This window comes from Rhinatrema bivittatum, chromosome 7 (assembly GCF_901001135.1).
Source record: "Rhinatrema bivittatum chromosome 7, aRhiBiv1.1, whole genome shotgun sequence".
Taxonomy (NCBI): domain Eukaryota; kingdom Metazoa; phylum Chordata; class Amphibia; order Gymnophiona; family Rhinatrematidae; genus Rhinatrema; species Rhinatrema bivittatum.
This window is the reverse complement of record NC_042621.1, coordinates 31,360,072-31,378,011: the sequence shown is the minus strand read 5'-3', so window position 1 is coordinate 31,378,011 and position 17,940 is coordinate 31,360,072. Positions and strand designations below refer to the sequence as shown.

The 17,940-nt window shown below is 45.6% G+C and overlaps 1 protein-coding gene across 7 annotated transcripts in view; it reads left to right on the top strand.

Annotated features, from left to right (window-relative positions):
* Positions 1-15,084, top strand: part of NAE1 (NEDD8 activating enzyme E1 subunit 1) — a 171,471-nt gene extending 156,387 nt beyond the window's left edge. For 6 of the 7 annotated variants that reach the window (XM_029608202.1, XM_029608204.1, XM_029608201.1 and 3 more), the window contains one exon: positions 14,856-15,084. In XM_029608202.1, the coding sequence (XP_029464062.1) occupies positions 14,856-14,965 (110 nt within the window). In that variant the 3' untranslated portion in view covers positions 14,966-15,084. The remainder of the gene's footprint in view (positions 1-14,855) is intronic. The other variant, XR_003857674.1, reaches the window with a different exon arrangement.
* The last annotated feature ends 2,856 nt before the right edge of the window (positions 15,085-17,940 follow it).

Here is a 17,940-nt window from a genome sequence, read left to right as displayed (position 1 = left end):
ATTTCCTAGCTGAATTTTGAAATCTCTACTAAGGTAGGAGTTGAACCAATTGAGAGCAACACCTGTGATGCCAATTTCAGTTAATCGCTGTAGGAGAATGGAATGGCTGATGGTATCAAACGCAGAGGAGATATCGAGAAAGGCAAGGATATAAGATTGTCCTTTCTCGAAGCCTTTGAGTATATGATCTGACAGAGAGAGTAAAAGAGTCTCGGTGCTATGAGATTTTCGAAAACCGTACTGAGAAGGTGCAAGGATGTGATTGTCATCGAGATATTCAGTGAGTTGTTTGTTAACGGTTTTTTCAAGGAGTTTGGATATGAAAGGGAGATTGGAAATGGGGCGGTAATTGGCTAGATCAGAGGGGTCTAGTTTAGGTTTTTTTAGAATAGGTTTGACGATTGCTTGTTTAAGGGGGACAGGTACCTTTCCTGAGTTAATGGACAGGTTGATGATATTAGTTAAGGGTTTAGCAATCAGGTTAGGTATTGCGAGAAGATGTTTGGTGGGTATTGTGTCAGTTGGATGGGTGGAGGGTTTGGCCTTTTTAATGAGAATTTCTATTTCTAGTGTAGAAGTGCATGATAGAGAAGATAGAATATTAGTGTTATTTCTAGTCTTAATTTGGTTGCAGATGGGTTCAGATTGTTGGATGGGAGTGGATGATGCATTGGTGAACTTGGATATCAACTTGTCTATTTTGGTTTGGAAAAATGTGGCAAGTTCTTCACATTTAGATTTGGCTACGTCATCTGGGACGTCAGAAGCTGCTGACTTGGTAAGAGAGTTAACGTACTCATATAGCACTTTAGGATTGTATTGGAATTGGTGTATTTTGTTAGCGAAGAAATCTCGTTTTGTATTAAGTTTTTCTTTATACAGGTGTAGGGAGGATTTGAATTGTGCCAAATGTTTATGAGATGGGTCATGGCGCCAAATCTTTTCGGATTTTCGAAGTTGTTGTTTGAGGTTTTTTAGTTCGTGGGAGTACCAAGGTTTCTTTTGTTGTTGTTTTGTGAGGAGATGAGTTTGGCTTGTAGGGGGCACGTGGAATTGGCTATAATATTTGTAATGTCATGCCATCAGGCCAGTGCTGTGTCAGCGTTGGAGAGGTCTAAGTGATCAAGATTGTTTGAGACTGCTGAAATAAGGTCATCTCTAGTACAATTTTTTCTGTAGTGGATAGTTTTATTAGTGTTATCGTGGCGTGTGGGTATCTTGATGGAGAGAGATGCATTGATGAGGTGATGATCTGACCAAGGGATGGGTGTTTGGGAAGGAGGGTCAGTTTGAATGAGGGCATTAGTAAAGAGGAGATCGAGGGTATGGCCTGCCTTGTGAGTAGGGAAATCAATGGATTGTTTGAATCCAAGAGCATTTAGTGAGTCGAGTATAGCGTCACATGATGGGGTCCGGGGGGAGCTATCAACATGTAAGTTGAAATCGCCTAATATGATTGCTGGGGTGTCGATAGAGATGTTCTTAGCGATGTATTCTATAAGGGTTGACGGGTTGCTATGTAGAGTTCCTGGGGGGGCATAGACGAGACAGATTTGTAGAGAGGGGGACTTGAACAGTCCTATTTCAATTTTAGGTGGGGGAGGGATGGGGAGGAGAATCATATTGAATTTTTTCTTAATGGCTAAAAGTAAACCACCTCCTTTCTTTTTTGCCCTGGGGATAGAAAAAATGTCGTATGTATCAGATGGAAGCTGATTAAGGAGAACCGTATCAGATTCCTTAAGCCAGGACTCTGTTATGGCACAGATATCCGGATTTTGGTCTATGAGTAGGTCATTGAGTAGAGGGGTTTTTTTGTTTAGTGACTGGGCATTGAGGAGAACAAGAGAGAGAGCAGTAAGACCAATGATTTGGGTGAGAGGGGGGGAGATCATGGAAGGGAGGATGGTTTTTAGATGTGAGTAATGCCGTGGGTATAGGGGAGAGTTGGGCCTGCATTTGTTGTATTTGAGAATAGTGATTTGGTGTTGATGCATGCTGAATGGGTGTTAGGATGTAGTGTATGAATGGAATTGGGTGCTGATAAGAGAGATATATTTTTTGAGATGCAGCGACCAGAATTGTACACAGTATTCAAGGTGTGGTCTCACCATGGAGCGATATAGAGACATTATGACATTTTCCGTTTTATTAACCATTCCCTTCCTAATAATTTCTAACATTCTGTTTGCTTTTTTGACTGCTGCAGCACAGAGCCAATGATCTTTTTCCTGGGTGGTAGTTCCTAATATGGAACCTAACATCGTGTAACTACAGCAAGGGTTATTTTTCCCTATATGCAACATCTTGCACTTATCCACATTAAATTTCATCTGCCATTTGGATGCCCAATCTTCCAGTCTTGCAAGGTCCTCCTGTAATGTATCACAATCCGCTTGTGATTTTGTGAATAATTTTGTATCATCCGCAAATTTGATAACCTCACTCGTCGTATTCCTTTCCAGATCATTTATATATATATATATATATTGAAAAGCACCGGTCCAAGTACAGATCCCTGAGACACTCCACTGTTTACCCTTTTCCACTGAGAAAATTGACCATTTAATCCTACTCTCCGTTTCCTGTCTTTTAACCAGTTTGTAATCCACGAAAGGACATCGCCTCCTATCCCATGACTTTTTAGTTTTCTTAGAAGCCTCTCATGAGGGACTTTGTCAAACGCCTTCTGAAAATCCAAATACACTACATTTACCGGTTCACCTTTATCCACATGTTTATTAACAGAAATTCTGAGCACTTTCAGTCCATAAAATGAAGGATTCAAGATGTCTTCTGTGGCAAAAGGTGGGGATGTCTAAGTTATGAGGTCAATGACAAATGATGTGTACAAGTCTCGCAGCACACCAATCTGGAAGCTGTTATCGAAGTACAGCCTCTGCACTCTCATCACTAATTCAGATGTTCATGTTATGGATTAATACCTGAGATTAGATGAGTAAAAACTGAAATTAAGTAAATAAAGTCTAGAATTTAATGTGGACAAGTGCGAGGTGATGCGTATGAGGAAAAATAACCCATGCTATAGTTAAACAATGCTAGGTTCCATATTAGGAGCTACAACACAAGAAAGAGATCTAGGGGTCATAGTGGATAACATTGAAATAGTTCAGACTAGACTTGGCTGCGGCATATAAAAAGTGTGCTGCGGCATCAAAAAAGCAAACAATGTTGGGAGTTATTAGAAAGGGAACATGTCATAATGCCTCTGTATCGCTCCATGGTGAGACCGCACCTCGAATACTGAGTACAATACTGGTCGCCGCATCTCAAAAATGATATAGTTGTGATGGAGAAGGAAAATGATAAAGGAGATGGAACAGCTCCCCTATGAGGAAAGACTAAAGAGGTTAGGGCTGTTCAGCTTGGAGAAGAGATGGCTAAGAGGGGATATGATAGAGGTGTTTAAAATCATGAGAGGTCTAGAACAGGTAAATGTGAATCGGTTATTTAGTTTTTCGGATAATAGAAAGACTAGGGGGCACTCCATGAAGTTAGCATGTAGCACATTTAAAACTAATCGGAGAAAGGTTTTTCACTCAACGCATAATTAAACTCTGGAATTTGTTGCCAGAGGATGTGGATAGTGCAGTTAGTGTAGCCATGTGTTTAAAAAAGGATTGGATAAGTTCTTGGAGGAGAAGTCCATTACATGCTATTAAGTTGACTTAGAAAATAGCCACTGCTATTACTAGCGACAGTAACATGGGATATACTTAGTTTTTGGGTACTTGCCAGGTTCTTATGGCCTGGATTGGCCACTGTTGGAGACAGGATGCTGGGCTTGATGGACCCTTGGTCTGACCCAGTATGGTATGTTCTTTTGTTCTTAAGCATCAATAACTCCTTGTATGTAATAATCCCTGTAAACACTATGAAGACGGATATCCAACAATGTTTTATTATAGTTCAAAGAAGCAGCTACATAATGTCCAGTCCCTTCTTTATTTCCCCACTTTTCTATAAGACAACACACAATATTCAGATAAAGATAACCTAGGTACTCATTCATCCAGTCACACTACATAGAGACCATGAACTAATGGCACAAGTGCCATCATTGCACTATCCCAATCACACACAAAATGGGTACTGACAAGCACAAAACATCAAACAAATAGCAAACATTTGAGCTCACAAAAGGTAGGCCTAAAAAGAATTTGGATCCAAAGAAAAAAAGTCAGAACTAAAACAGATCTGTTTAAAAAAAAACACAAACAAACAAACAGAAAAATTACATCTTCAAGCGTCACATCCCACTTGATAAAGAAGGCTTCACCTTGTCAATCTGGAAAAATATAAAATCTGTCATACAACAAAAAAAAATTAATGTAATGGTTAAAGTGAAATTACAGTTTAATGTCTAAACTAAATTGGAATTCCACCCCCTTCCCCTCTCCTTGGAATGCAGCACACTTTATTGGCAGAGTATCTGAAAACTCCGGCCTGGATCAAGGCTTGGGAATAACAGCATCCGTGAAAGATATAATAGTTTGAAGAACAAGCGTGCATGTCAGTGCTGCTTGCTAGTACACGCACTGCAGTGGTTAGTCTTTCATTTTTATATTCACCACTTCTATTCCTTTGTAGTTGATCAGCGGGGTCCCACATTGAGGCTGGGCATCCTCGCCCTCTAGGAGGGCGAGGATGCCCAGCAAATTGGAAATTATTCGCAGCAAATTGGTAATTTATCCTATCTGTTCTTGGACATGAACTGTGGCACGGACATATCTTGATGAAGAACAAGTGGTTCATACACTTTTGTTGGCTCCATACACTGAATGGTGCCTCATACGTTTATGCCGCCAGTTAGGGTGTAACGTCTCCACTCAGATTGTGAGTGTATGAACCGCTTGTTCTTCATCAAGATATGTCAGTGCCGCGGTTCATGTCCAAGAACCGATAGGATAAATTTCCAATTTGCTACGAATTTGACAGTTATTTGCAAGCCCCTGAGGCAGCCACTTGGATGTGGCGAAACTCGGCCTGAGTTGGGCGATTTTATTTTTTTCATACGTCTCCATCCAATAAAGATATTGGAAAAAGACATCTTTCGGCATCTACTTTCCTACATTTGTTATAGTATGAAAAGCAATTAATTGATTAGAAATTATCTTCCTGCGGAGAGCTTTTCTGATAGACTGCACCACATAGCCGAACCAGAGAACTTTCCCACAGACTAAGTTCCTAATCTTTATCTTTATATATTTTTTGTTCCAGTGCATCTATGTGCAAATTATTAATCTATGCAGTTCTTTGTTTTTTCTAACTGTTCAGAAAATCCCCACTATTTCACCCACATCCTCCTGTTACAGTTGCCATTGCTGTTACTAGGCATTTTGCCGACCAAGTTCATGTGTGTCCTCCAGATTATGCAGTATTCCTAAAAAGCTGTGTGTGCAAGGTCAACTGTCAGCAGTTTTTCATTAGGGCCTAAGTTAAAGTAATAACAGCACTTTTTGAAGTGGCCAAGCCCAAAAAACTGTTAGCCCTTGTACTTAGCCCTTATACTGCTGACTCTCTACAGTCTTCAAGCCAGCCTCCGAGAAGCTTCTAGGAAAAGTAAAAAGTCATGGGATAGGTGGTGATGTCCTTTCGTGGATTGCAAACTGGCTAAAAGACAGGAAACAGAGTAGGATTAAATGGGCAATTTTCTCAGTGGAAGGGAGTGGACAGTGGAGTGCCTCAAGGATCTGTATTGGGACCCTTACTTTTCAATATATTTATAAATGATCTGGAAAGAAATACGAGTGAGATAATCAAATTTGCAGATGACACAAAATTGTTCAGAGTAGTTAAATCACAAGCAGATTGTGATAAATTGCAGGAAGACCTTGTGAGACTGGAAAATTGGGCATCCAAATGGCAGATGAAATTTAATGTGGATAAGTGTGCAAAGTGATGCATATAGGGAAAAATAACCCTTGCTATAATTACACAATGTTGGGTTCCATATTAGGTGCTACAACCCAAGAAAGAGATCTAGGTGTCATAGTGGATAACACATTGAAATCGTCGGTACAGTGTGCTGCGGCAGTCAAAAAAGCAAACAGAATGTTAGGAATTATTAGATAGGGAATGGTGAATAAAACGGAAAATGTCATAATGCCTCTGTATCGCTCCATGGTGAGACCGCACCTTGAATACTGTGTACAATTCTGGTCGCCGCATCTCAAAAAAGATATAATTGCGATGGAGAAGGTACGGAGAAGGGCTACCAAAATGATAAGGGGAATGGAACAACTCCCCTATGAGGAAAGACTATAGAGGTTAGGACTTTTCAGCTTGGAGAAGAGACGACTGAGGGGGGGGGATATGATAGAGGTGTTTAAAATCATGAGAGGTCTAGAACAGGTAGATGTGAATCGGTTATTTACTCTTTTGGATAGTAGAAAGACTAGGGGGCACTCCATGAAGTTAGCATGGGGCACATTTAAAACTAATCGGAGAAAGTTCTTTTTTACTCAACACACAATTAAACTCTGGAATTTGTTGCCAGAGGATGTGGTTAGTGCAGTTACAATAGCTGTGTTTAAAAAAGAATTGGATAAGTTCTTGGAGGAGAAGTCCATTACCTGCTATTAAGTTCACTTAGAGAATAGCCACTGCCATTAGCAATGGTAACATGGAATAGACTTAGTTTTTGGGTACTTGCCAGGTTCTTATGGCCTGGATTGGCCACTGTTGGAAACAGGATACTGGGCTTGATGGACCCTTGGTCTGACCCAGTATGGCATTTTCTTATGTTCTTAGGTGTAGGAGGTAGTCAAGCAGTTTTTGAGTGGGGCAGGAGAACAGATTTAGGACCTATGGCTCACACCACAAAGAAAACCACTTCAGTCCATAGGACTTTCTAGAGGAAGGCTTCCTGGAAACCACCAGGAACCGAGACACATCCTCAGAAAGATCAAGTGGCTGCAGGATTAAACTCTCAACATCCAGGCTGTGAGTGACAGGGCTTGGAGGTTGGAATGCCGTAGCCTGCCCTGATCTTGCACGATGAAGTCTGGGGAAGTCCCCAGACTGATCGGTCTCTGGCTGGACAACTCCCGAAGGAGTGAAAACCAAATATGTCTCAGCCAATGAGGATCATAGTGACTCTGTCCTCGCGAAGTTTCAAGAGAGTCTTGGTGACTAGAGGAATCTGCATACAGAAGAACCCTTCCCCAATGTTGGGCAAAGGCGTCTGAGGCTGGTTTGCTGTCTGACCTGTACAGGGAGCAGAACTTAGTCACCTTCCTGTTGCAGGGGGACGTGAACAAGTCCACAGCTGGGCTTCTCCTGAGGCGGAAGATCCAGTCCACTCATGGTGTCTGAAGGCATGACTGTCTGTCCGCCATCACGTTCTCCGTTTCGGCTAGATATGTAGCCCTGAGCCCCATCCCGTGGGACAGGGCCCAGGACCAGATCTGGACTGCTTCCCGACACAGGAGATACAACGCTGTGGCCTCCCTGTTTGTTGACATACCACATTGCAACTTGTTTGTATCAGGACAATTTTGTTGGACAGCCGATCTCTGAAAGCCCACAGTGTGTACTTGATTGCCCAGAGCTCCAGGAAGTTGAACTGACACTGTGCTTCCTGGGCAGACCATGAGCTCTGGGTGTGGAACCCCTTTAAATGAGCTCCCCCACCCCAAGGTGGATGCATGCATGGTTAGGACAATTTGGCTAGGGGGATTTTGGAAAGTTATTCTCCATTCCAAATTTGAGAGAGCCCGCTACTAGGACAAAGAATTCTGAAAAGATGGGAGTGACTCGGATGCAAGCCCAGAGGGTCTATTGGGCTTTGGCATGTGAAAGCATGCCAAAGGAGTAACAGAAACAGTTGTGGCCATGTAGCTCAACAGCCTCAACATGTGCCGAGCTGAAATGTGCTGGTTCTGTTGAATCACTGCTGCTGTGGACACCAAGGTGACCGCTCTGGAGTGCAGTAGGAAGGCTCTTACCTGAGCTGTGTCTAGCAGGCCTCATTAAGTCCAATCGACGTGACAGGCTGAGATGGGACTTTGGGTAGTTAATAACAAATCCTAGTGACTCCAATACCCAGATGGTCAAGCACAAAGACCTATTGGCCCCTGAGAGGTGCTCTTGACCAGCCAATCGTCCGTTACGGAAAAACATACTACCAGTCAGCGGAGGTGCACCCATACCACAGCCAGACATTTTGTGAAGACATGTGGGGCTGATGCAAGTCCGAACTGCAATACACTGTGCTGAAAGTGCTGCTTTCTCAGCACATATCTGAGATATTTCCTGCAACCCGGGAAAATCTTGATGTGGGCAAAGGGAGTATAGCCAGTCCCCTTTTTTTGCAGGAGGAGAATCAGGGTGCCCAAGGAAACCATCTTGAATTTTTCTTTTTTTGAGAAACTTTTTTAAAGCCCTTAGGTCTAGGATGTGATGGAGTCCCCCTCCTCTTTGGAATCAGGAAGTACTGGGAGGAAAATCCCTGCCCTCTTTGCCTTGGTGGGACAGGCTCAACTGCTCTGGCTGTTAAGAGGGTGGAGAGCTCCCGAAATAGTGCTTCCTGCTGCACTATTGGTCCTCAAAATGGGCACTGGGGGGGGGGGGGGGCAATTTGGCAGGACACCCAATAGGTTTAATTGGTAACTTTGACGAACGATAGACAGAACCCACTGGTCCGAGGTTTTACTGGGCCACCGATCCACAAAGAACCGTAGCCAGCATCTCTGGTACAGATGGCTGGCTTATGCTCCCTACAATCCAGTCAAAACCCCATCCTGGCATTTGGCTGGGGAAGCTGCCTGGGACAGCCAAGTGAGCTCACCCTCTGCGAAAGGGGGCAAGGGGCCGGAGGATATTACTTCCTTTGGCGGTAGAAAGACTTCCTCTAACCCTGCTTCACAGATCTAGCTGAGAAGGACAGGTCTGAAGTATTGGCGGAGAGCTACTGGAGGGTCTCATGGTGATCCCACAAGTGGGCCACTGTGTCCCTCACCTTTTCTCCGAAGAGATTCTCTCATGTGCACGGCAGGTCAGTGAGTCTTTCCTGAACCACCGGTTGGAGATCCGAACTGCAGCCATGCCATTCTGCAGGCGCTGATTCCTCGTGCAGAGACTCTTGCTCACATCTTGAAAATATCGTAGGTGAACAAACCTCGTGTATTCCACGCTCCAGGCCCTGACACATCAGCAATAAGAAGGGGTCTTGCTGCTGTTGAGGCTGTCACTTGGCCATCTCTTACACCTGCTTCCAGAGGTTGCATAAGATATTGGCTCATGTAAAGTGGTAAGAGGCAATGAGCATGGCCTCTTAGAACATTTTCCTCCCAAGAGCGTCCATCGCTCTAGGATACTTGCCTGGGGATGCCGAGGCGTGGATGCGAGAGCGCTTGGCCTTCTTGAGAGCGGATTTGACCACTACCGATTGGTGTAACAGCTGACGCTTCTCTGTTGGACGAGGTAAACCCTATCTGCCTTCCTGTTGATAGGAGGTACTGTGAGGGGGTACTCCCAGATTGTCAGCAGGAACTCCTTAAAGATCTCATGCACCATGACCACCACGATCTCTTTTGGAGCCTCCATGAACTAGAGGATTTACAGCATCGTATGCCTGGCATCCTCCTCCATCATTAACTGAAAAGGGATGGCCTCCATTATTGCATGTACAAAACCTGCAAAGGTCAAGTCCTCCGGAGGAGACTGTTTTGAAAGGAGACCCTCCAAGTCCTCAGATGAGAATTTTGTAGTGTCGCCCCCCCCCCCCCCCCCAGGGGGTCATACGGGACCTCATCCTCACTATAGTCCACAGGGGCTGGGGCCCTGGGTGCTTGGCCTTTGTCCAGAGGCACCGGCATCAGTGGCACCGGTGACGGCAAAGCTGGATGGGGGGGCCTGCAGGTCTCTATGGAACTTCCTCCTCGGAGGAACCGGCGCAACAAGCACAGTATCTGTTGGGGTAAGCATCGGTACCTCGCTGGGCATTGATGGCCTCTTGGGAACCGGCATCAACTGGGCTAAGCTCGTTGAGCCATTCTATGCAGTGGTTCCATCAGGGCAAGTGCTGGCAACGGCATCGTTGGTGCTGACGGTTCAATGCCCTGCAATGCCCGCTGCACCATCACCTGGACCTTGTGCTGCAGCTCCTCCTCGAAAGTGGCCAATGCCAAAACAGACTGGGAGGCAGGAGGAATGGCCAAATCTTCCTCAGATCCCAGAGGTAGATCGGCGACTGACACCAGGACCGGTGGAGACAGTCACGGACCTCAGACATTGATGGAGGAGATGGGCACTCCTCTTCGCGGGGTCGCTTCTGGGGCATGCATCAAAGGTGACCAGTGCCGATGCTTCCTTGGCTTCACTCTGTGCTCAGCCCAGTCTTTCCCTGGTGCCGAGGTCAGTGATGAACCTGACATCTCGACTTGGAAGAGACAGACTGGTCCCCAGCTCCCCTCTCCGCCGACGGAACAGATAGCCATGCTACTAGCTCTGTGTCCAGTGGTATGGCTTCCAGGTCCATCTGTGTAAATGCCGCCGATGTCTATGGCTGGGACTTCCTCGACCCGAAGAGTTTCTCCATCTTGAGCTGAGCGTGACGTCCCTTGGGGGTCATTTGGGTGTACATGCGGCAATCCCAGACATCGTGTGATGCCCCCAGGCAGAGGACCACACCTTGTGGGGGTCTGTGATGAGCATGGTCCTTGGACACTGGGGGCACTGACGGAAACCAAATGAGGCCATGATGAACAAAAAGGGGAAAATCAAGAGACTGTGACCGCAGGTGGTAGCTGGTGGGTACCAAGGCACTGCCACCACGATGGGGGTGGGGGGACAGATGGAAGCTGAAATTAAACTACTGAACCGCCGAAAAACCTAACTGGGGAAACTAGAGGGAACTGAGAAGGACCTGCATTCCATGAAATCGCGAGAAAATCCGAAAAGGACGGTGAAAAAAGTTTTCCAAGGCAATTTCTTCTTTCACTCTACCGCAAGGCGAAAGCTCCGAGGGGGAAAAAAGAAAGAGACCTTCGTGGAATAGGGCATGCTGGGCATTCTCAGTACGCTGAGTCAAAGTTCCCGAAAATTTGACAAAGTTATCCATGCCAGGCTCCATCCGATGATTTCATCCATGTGTGAGGATATGCTGCCTCTGGGGGAACCTGGAAGTAGATCTGTTAGTGTCCCCTTCCAAAAGGAAGGTCCCTCTGTTTTGCTCTCTGTACAGATCAGATGGCAAACCAGCCTTGGACGCCCTTGCCCACAGAGCAAGGGCAAGGATCTACTGTACGTGTATCCTCAGATTCCCTTAGTGGTGAAGACTCTCTTGAAGCTTCGTGAGAACAGGGGGACTATGATCCTTATAGCCTGAGTCAGGTCTAGTTTCCACTTCGGTAGGAATTGTTCATCCAGAGACCGATCAGTCTGGGGACTTCCCCAGATCTCATTACCCAAGATAAAGGCAGGCTGCGGCATCCAAACCTCCAGGCCCTGTCGCTCTCACAGCCTGGCTGTTGAGAAGTTAATCTTGCAGCCACTTGATCTTTCAGAGAATGTGTCTTGAGTCCTAGTAGCTTCTAAAAAGCCTTCCACTAGAAAGTCCTATGGACTAAAGTGGAGGAGGTTTTCCGTATGGTGTGAGCAGAAGGCCCTAAATCCGTTCTCCTGCCCCATACAAAAATTGCTTGATTTCCTTCTACACCTATCGGAAGCTAGCTTAAATAACTCCATAAGAGTTAATCTCAGTGCAATTGGTACATACCACCAAGTTGTAGATGGTATACCCATCTCCGTACAGCCTATAATTGTATGATTCATGCGGGACCAGCTTCAATTGAAGTCTCCCCTAAAGCCTCCTGCTGTGTCTTGGGACCTCAACGTAGTGTTAGCTCAGCTGACAGAAGCTCCTTTTGAGCCGCTGCACACCTGTGTCCTGAAGTACCTAACCTGGAAGGTCATATTTTTATGGCAGTTACTTCAGCGCACAGGGTCAGCAAGCTCCAGGCCTTAGTGAATTATCCACCTTACACTAAGTTTTATCATGACAGGGTGGTCTTGCGTAGGCACCCTAAGTTCCTGCCTAAGGTGGTGACGGACGTCCATCTTCCTGCAAACATTCTTTCCCAGGCCCCATTCATACCAAGGCAAACTAGTACTGCACCATTTGGACTGCACATGAGCCTTAACCTTCTGCCTGTAGTGGACAGAAGCCCATCACAGTCCACCCAACTTTGTATTTCTTTTGATAGGAATAGGTTGGGTGTTGCTATTGCTAAACACACACTATCCAGTTGGCTAGCAGATTGCATCTGCTTCTGTTATGTCCAGGCGGAACTGCATCTTGGGGATCATGTTAAGAATCATTCTGTCAGAGCCATGGCAGTGTTGATGGCCTATGTGTGAGCAGTTCCTGCGGAGGAGATTTGCAAAGTTGCAACGAGAAGTTCTCTCCACGCATTCACATCTCATTATTGCTTGGATAGGGATGGCCAACGCGAAAGTAGGTTTGGCCAGTCTGTCCTTTGGAACCTGTTTGAGGTGTAGACCCCAACTCTCCTGGCTTAGGGCCCATTGTTTATGTTCCCCCTTCTATTAACAGCAGCACTACTGTTGTGCCCATGGGCACCTGGTTGGTTGTCTGTTGGACTTTTAGTTTCAGGGAGCAGCCTGTAGCTAGGGATTCACCCATCTGTAAGGACTACCAGCCTGCTTGTCCTCAGAGAAAGCAGTTGCTTACCTGTAACAGGTGTTCTCAGAGGACAGTAGGATGTTAGTCTTTACAAAACTAGCCTGCTACCCACGGAATTGGGTTTCTCCTATTTTTAATTTTAATTCCATATAACAAGACTGCAGAAGGACCCTGCGTGGTACAGTTTTTTTCTCCCTGTTAATTGTAATTCTGTTTCTCAAGTTTTATTGTAAACCAATATGATGATCTTACGAATATCGGTGTATAAAAGCCTATAAATAAATAAATAAATAATAAATGCTCAGTGCTCTAGAAACGTTGATATAATTTTCCACATCAGACTCCATCTGATGTCGTCATCCATGTGTGAGGACTAACAAACTGCTGGCATCAGAGAACACCTGTTACAGTTAATCAACACTACTTTCCTTTAAACTTTGAATTTTTAGTGGTAGTACAATACATTTGTTTGGCTCACACTATCCCAGTGAGTTCTAGCCCCATTTCCTTTATAAGAGGGGCCCTGGTATTTAAAAGATTTCTTACCCATCTTTCCAAGGTTGAGGGCAGGGTACAATGAAACATTCACAATGGATCAAAAAATACAACTGTGAATACACAAGTGCAAATATTTCAGTCTGAATCAGCCATGAGAATAGTGTTGAGACTGTCAACTATCAGGATTGTAAGCCTTTTGAAATAAATAGGTCTTTAAGGTTTTCTTGAAGAATTCTGCATGGACATATTGATCTTATCTCCATGGGAAGACAGTTCCACAGTATGGGGCCAGCCCTCAAGGAAGCATGTTCCCTGGTTTCATCAAGGCAATCTAGTTTCAAAGGGCATGTCCAATAGCCCTTGACTGAGAGACCTCAGTGAATGACAAGAAGCATACAATTTTTAAAAGGCAGTATGCCATGGGGAAAAGATACTGTTCAGCAGAGTATGAAGTGTTGATACAAGTTTATATTGAGCATAGTAACTGGAAGCCAATAGAGAGATTGCAGTATTGAAGTGTATTTAACAGACGAGCAGCAGTGTTTTGTATTATTTGTAATGGACAAGTGACATATGTAAAGATATCCGTGGAAAGGGTTTTGCAATAATCAAGCCCAGAGAACAGAAGAAATTGATGCACCATATGAAAGTCAGGAGGCTCTAGCCATTTTCATGGGTAAAAAATGGATTTTCCCCCATGGAAATTGGTTGTCTGAAAAATTGCTCTCCTCCAAAGGGCCATCAGGGTATATCCACTGTTCTACAGGACTCACACTTTGGCCACATTTCCAGGGGGACATTCCTGGGGGCTTGTTTGGGATGGGGGGAGGAAACGTCTATGCCTAAATTGTATTTTCAGATTTACATGTGTGTAATTCCAGCAAAACTACCCACATAAAAAGCAGGCACTGGTGTCTGTGGATGCTGTGTGCCCCCGCAAGCTTCAAAGCAAAAAGTACACATGTACTTTTCAGTTTGAAACTCACAGCAAAGCAAGGTAAAAAAAAAAAATACTCAGACTTTGCTCCATAATGGACAGTTTGAAAAGTATCCCTTTAATGTGATTTCATCTTCTAATATGAAATTATACAAGTACATTTTTATACTTTAAAATAATTTAGGAATGCAATGTGTACACACCATTCACTTAGTTTTGTAAGTGTTGCAATGTACAGTTAATTGTAGTGTGTTTCCTCAAACATGACTTTCATCTGCCTTTAAGAGAAAGCTCTGGGAAAGTATTTCAGCATGTCCAATTTTAGGAGGAGAGACAAACTTAGTTGATAGAAACGAATGCTCAAATGGAAAACCAGCTATCTACTGTGAAAAATGTGGGTCTTCACCAGCTCTTAGCTTTAGCACTTTGTGCAGTCAGCATTATGTAACTACAGTCAGTCCGGCACTTCTCAATGCCTCCTGCCTTTAAGTGGCCTGAGGGCCCAGTGATGAGAAACAAGAATAAAGGATCTTTATGCTTTGCAGAAGTGCAAGACCATGCAGTTCAATACCATTCCCCAGAATATTTCCAGCCCTATCACTTTGAGAATCCAATGCTCTGCCATGCAGAACAATAACCACTGTTTCACTGAGTCACACTTCCTATTCTAGATCTTGGGACTGTTAAAAGTACTTGAATGTGTTAACTAGTTAATTTATGCATTTTTATTTTTTTATCTTCCATTCACAGGAGCTGCTGCTCAAGAGATTATAAAGATTATTACAGGCCAGTTTGTAATTTTTAATAACACTTTTATCTACAATGGCATGTCACAAACCTCAGCAACTTTCCAGCTATAAAAACAATTTTGTTCAGATGTCAGCTAATGTTTAAAATTGTAAATGACTAACTTGTGCTAAGTTGTGTAAAATACTTTTTGTCATTTGTATTGGATTAAACTTGAAAGCAAAAAAAAGAATCTTTTTGCATCTTGTTATACTTTATATTCCTAAACATATCCTTTAAGCTTACAGCACATGTGCAATTATATATTAAAATGGTTCATTGGACTGATGGGATCAGTTAAGAAGCAAATCATTTTAGGTATCTACTGGCTTCTCTCGTGAATGTCATATTAAAACCAGGATTCCCTGCTGACTACAGACTAAATGAAGCTAAATAAATATAAAATAATTACATTTTATGCAAATTAGAATGATTACTGTTAATCTAAAATTTCCTAGCGTGTAGCAGATGGACTCAGGACCAATGGGTATAGTGTGCTCCTGATAGCAGTTGGAGGCAGAGTCAGATTTCAATCTGACATCAGCACCACATATACCCCTGCAGGAAGCACTGCTCTTCAGATTTCTCCATCTCCTTAACAGTTTGGGACTCTACACACGCTTGTCTGTTAAAGAAGCACAACTGAAATAGATATTTGGGAGGGCTGTTAGTCTGCTTTAACTGTTTCAGCCATTAGTTCAAAGCAGTCCCTTCCTCCTCAGCCTGGGTTTGTAAGGGGAGGCAGTAATTAGATTAAAGTTGCCAGAGCCTCATGTGCATTGGGAACTGAATTCACTTTGGAGCTGGGATCTTCAATGAGCCAGAACCTTTCCTGCTAGAGTTAAGTCCATTTTGGTTGTTATCTGTGCTTAGAAGTAGGGCATTATATTTGCCAAAACTAGTGCACTGTCTGTTAAAGAAGCACAACTGAAATAGATATTTGGGAGGGCTGTTAGTCTGCTTTAACTGTTTCAGCCATTAGTTCAAAGCAGTCCCTTCCTCCTCAGCCTGGGTTTGTAAGGGGAGGCAGTAATTGGATTAAAGTTGCCAGAGCCTCATGTGCATTGGGAACTGAATTCACTTTGGAGCTGGGATCTTCAATGAGCCAGAACCTTTCCTGCTATCTACGGAAAACACTGTTTATGGTAAGCAAACTTGCTCTTTTCTTGTAGATAAGCAGCATGAATTAGCCTTGCTGTCTGGGAGTCCCCAGCTAATGCATTGAGCACATAAAGCCCATATCATGTGTCCCTGAAAAACCAGGAAAAAAAATGCACTAAAAGCTTATACCATAATAGGCGGACAGATTTATGATGGTACTGTTGTAGTGGTTCAGATATGTGCTGCTCGAGAATTGTTTCTGTCAAGCGCACATCATTCACAGTCCGCTCATAAAGCAGTAGCAGGAGGTTATCAGATATAGCGAGGATCTTGGGGTTGTGTTATGGATATGGTTCAGTGAAGCAAGTACAGTGTGGACATGGTGTATGAAATAGGCTGTAAAAACAGGGTCTCTGAATTTTGTTAACAGCGGAGAAGAAGTAGTCAGTGCCAGGAAAAATAGTGGAAAGTGTTCTAAACATCAAAATCACAGAACATATAGAAAGACAAGGAAGCCGCGTTGTTTGGACGCGGCGAGGGTAACAGAGGGAAAGCGCGCGAACTAAGTCAGGCGTGGGGGAAGGGTATCGTAGAAAGGGCGGGAAAGATTAGCAGTTGGGGAAGGGGAAGGGCAGAGACAATTCAAACGGAAGGTTGGGATTGGGGAAAAAGATTGTGACGTCAGCGTCCCTGCCAGTTGCTGGGGGAGAGAAGGAGTGCAGGCAGGCGAAAAGTGTAGTGGCGGCTTAGGTCTGTATAGATTTGTGAGCCTTGTTTGGCGGTAGGGCGAGGCGCGAGGTGTCATGAGGAGGGTGGGAGAGAGAAAATGCTTACCTTTAAGCCAAGGTAGGGCGGGTTCGGGAAAAAGGGGGCGAGCTGGCCCGGTTCCCGGCGGCGGGAGCGCTTCCACCCCTGGCGGTCGAGCGGGTCAGTCCACAGGGAGACCTAGCAGTGTAGCGGTAGCCAGCTCCGGCGAAAGTGGGCCAGAAGCGGAGTCGGAGAGAGGGGGGTTTGGCGACACGGGGGACGCGGGCGGTTCCAGCCGGGAGATTTCGCCGAGCCCTGAGTTAGAAGATCGGGCCCATGCGGTTCGCGGGGAGAGTGGCATAGGGGACTGGCGGGAGGAAGCGGGAGCCGATGTGGGCGGCATTGGGGCTACGGATGCGGCCCGACGTGGGGAACTCAGGGGCGCGGCTGTTGTTGGGTCGGCGGGCCCGAAGACGTCAGGAGGTGCGCGCCCCAGGGAGCGACAGGCGGCGAGAGAAGAGGGAGGACGGCACGGAGCGAGCGGCACCATTCCTGCGGAGAGGCCGTTAGCAGACGGGGCTCCGGGCCGTGGGACCAGGAGGACTGGCAGAACCGGGACGAGTGAGGTGCGACAGGCTGGCGTGCGCAAGCAGCAGAGTCGTGGAGGTGCGGTCGGAGGGGAGCGACCAGAGTGCGGTGAGTGTGACCGGAGCAGGGATCAGGAGCGGGGGGCAAGGGGTGGAACAGGGGTCTCCAGGAATGGGAGGGCTAGGGAGGCACGCTATGTACGTGCGCGGCGGGGATTCGGGGGTTGGCGGGCGTGGGATAAAGGAGGGGGTGCGCAGGAGATTGGGGATATTGGCGAGGGGGCATGGAGGCAGCTGGGATTGGAAGGGGAGGGGCCGAGGGTGCGCGCGGCTTGGGCTGTGGATTCCTGGGGAGGGAGGCGGCAGGTGGCACTGACGCAGGTGTGAGTCTTTTTCCCTATTCAGAAGCAGCAGGAGGCAGCGTGCGTAGGGCAGCACCCATGGAAGACAACCAGCGTTATGAGGTGTTATGCGCGCAGGCGGAAGACTCCTTCTTAGGAAGTGGGGATAGAGCGCGTGGAGAGGCAGCTAAATCTCGGATTTGGGGAGCGCCGGAAGGTAAAAGTAGTCAAAGAGGAGGCGAGACGGAGGTGACGGTCTCGGCAAAGAAGCGC